At 47.2% G+C, this 2,407-nt stretch overlaps 1 protein-coding gene across 1 annotated transcript; it reads right to left on the minus strand.

The window, feature by feature from the left end:
- Nucleotides 1–404: 404 nt before the first annotated feature.
- Nucleotides 405–1,421, minus strand: PCYB_132760 (hypothetical protein; the record flags this gene model as incomplete). Its single annotated transcript, XM_004224301.1, has 1 exon — nucleotides 405–1,421. One exon carries the CDS (start codon nucleotides 1,419–1,421, stop codon nucleotides 405–407), a length of 1,017 nt encoding a protein of 338 aa, XP_004224349.1.
- Between the last annotated feature and the right edge of the window lie 986 nt (nucleotides 1,422–2,407).

The raw sequence follows: 2,407 nt of genomic DNA on the forward strand, positions 1-2,407 counted from the left end.
ACCTACCGGGGCCAAAGCACGACATAAGCAAAAAGATGGCGTGGAGGTGGACTACTCCACTTTGCTACATTTTTTGAGATCGCAGCATACCGTCTCCCTCCCCCTCGATGCGGTGAACCACACACGATGAAATGAAACGAGTGGAAATAAGCTTCTTAACGATGGGCCGTTAATTCATTGTGAGTGGGTCAGACGTAGTGGACACAAAAGGTGGGGGGGGGGGGGGTTAAAAAAGGCTCATTCTGTCTCTGCGTGGGTCTGTCTCTGCGTGGGTCTGTCTCTGCGTGGGTCTGTCTCTGCGTGGGTCTGCCTGTGTGTGGCCCAATTGGGGAAGCGACGTGGTAGCCCGGAGGCGCCCCGTTAGGGGTTAGCCAGCACCACCTAGTGACCACTGCTTGGCCCCCCTAGCATGTCAACTCCCTCAGGCAGGTCTCCTTAAACTGGGGGAAGTCGCTGTAGTCGAGGGTCTGGCTATTCCCGTCCAAGTCGTACGACACGAGTTCCGGTTGCGGGGGGTCTAAGCCATGACTCCTGGCCTGTTCCTCAGATTCGCGAATGCATTCTTCCATTCGTTTCACTTGTGCCTCGTTGAAGCTCTTTAGCTCATTCAAATGGGGGTTCAATTCCTTTATGAGATAGTCCGTCTGTTCCTGGGTCAGATCAACATAGTTAACAGACTGCTCTACTTCATCCGTCGTCTTTGCAGATAATCCAAAGTACCGAGGTACATACACATTAACTGGGATTAAACAGGGGACATACTTTTCGACTTCTACTTCTATCTCTTCATTCGATGTGTGGATTTCTGGTTGGACAATCTTTTTTAGCACCACTTGTGTTTCATTCTCCACGACATGTGGAACCACGTAAGGAACATTAACCTTGTTATACACAGGTCTTTTAATTTCCTCTCCACTTGGAATCTCGACAGTTTTTTCAATATAATTTGTTATCACCTTAGGGTTATACTTAGTTACGTACTTTGGAACTTCCACGTATACAATTTCTTCCCTTTCCAGGTCCTCCTCTACATCGATGGAGCTTTCATACACGTCTATGTATTGATAGTATGTTGTTATGAGTATCTTTTCCTTCACGACGTAATTTTCGACCTCCTCTGTTCCTTCAAGGTAGACTGTTGGGTCTATTCTACACTTGGGGTTGTTTTTGTAAAAATCTAGCTGTTTTAAATAGTCTTCTAAATGGTTCTTTAAAATTTTCTGAGCACTCTCTGTTGGGTAGTTATACAGCGTGCTGTGTGAGTTGCTTCCTACTTCTCCTGCATATGCCGAGTCAACCGCCTCTTTTTCTCCTCCTCCCTTGTCACCTTTTTCCGATTCTATGTCTCCACTCACGTTTGACCCACCCCGGTTTAGACTCAGGGCTTCCATATCTTCAATATCCTCCCCCAGCTCGTTCATTGTTTGTTTGTACTCCACCGGAGAGTTTTTTCCCCTGTCTATGTTACGAAGTTAGTTCCTCCGGGCCCAGACATGCGCGCGCTCCGTGGTCGCCAAGCCCTTTAGTGGACCGCTTTCTACGGGGGGGGAGGTGCAGCGGTCGCGGTGTTGGGGCGGTGTTGGAGCGGTGTTGGCGCGGACAGCGTAGATCACGCACACCACGCAGATCGAGCAGACCGTGTAATCTGCCAATCAACTGGTTAACTCCTTTCACGAGTGAACCGCCACACCACGGACAGCCTATTCACCTTTCGCGTTTCTTACCAAATGAGAAAAAAAAAAAAAAAAAAAAAAAACTCAAATTGGGAAGGTGTATCGAGAGGATGCTCTACAAAAAAAAGGGTGCCAACGAGGGTTTTTTTTGTACTTATGTGTGTGCTGCGATGAGACTCCACTTGGGGATGCTTCCACCCCGTGGGGACTAATCTCACGACTCCTCTCCTTTTTTTGCATCTGTTTGTACTCGTCTACAAGTTGACGTTACAGGTATGCACACATGCACACCCCACCCACGCACATAAAAAACACTGCCGCGACGTCTACCCGTGGAACAACAACGAAGGGGTCAAGTTATATAGCGCCTTCTCTCATATGGCCTACTCGTTTACCTATATGCGCTTTATACACATGTACGTGTGGCGTCTTTTCAAATGCTGATCCATGCCTCCTCCCTCTCAGTCGACACTGTTCCTTTTTTTTTTTTTGCGATTAAAAAAATAAACTATGGCAAGCTCAAAACAGGAGGTGAAAATAGGACATAGATAATTTTCACTCTTCACGATTATGATTTTCTCCACGGGGGAGGGAAAAAAAAAATATAGGGGAAAACGATTTTACTATATACACGCAAATGCAAAATGCATATGCTCGTTGTGCTTTTCCTACCTTTGCGTGTATGATGCCGATTGGCCTCGCGCGAGACGGGAGCGCAGATGGAAAACTGTGGA

Source organism: Plasmodium cynomolgi, chromosome 13 (genome assembly GCF_000321355.1).
Source record: "Plasmodium cynomolgi strain B DNA, chromosome 13, whole genome shotgun sequence".
Taxonomy (NCBI): domain Eukaryota; phylum Apicomplexa; class Aconoidasida; order Haemosporida; family Plasmodiidae; genus Plasmodium; species Plasmodium cynomolgi.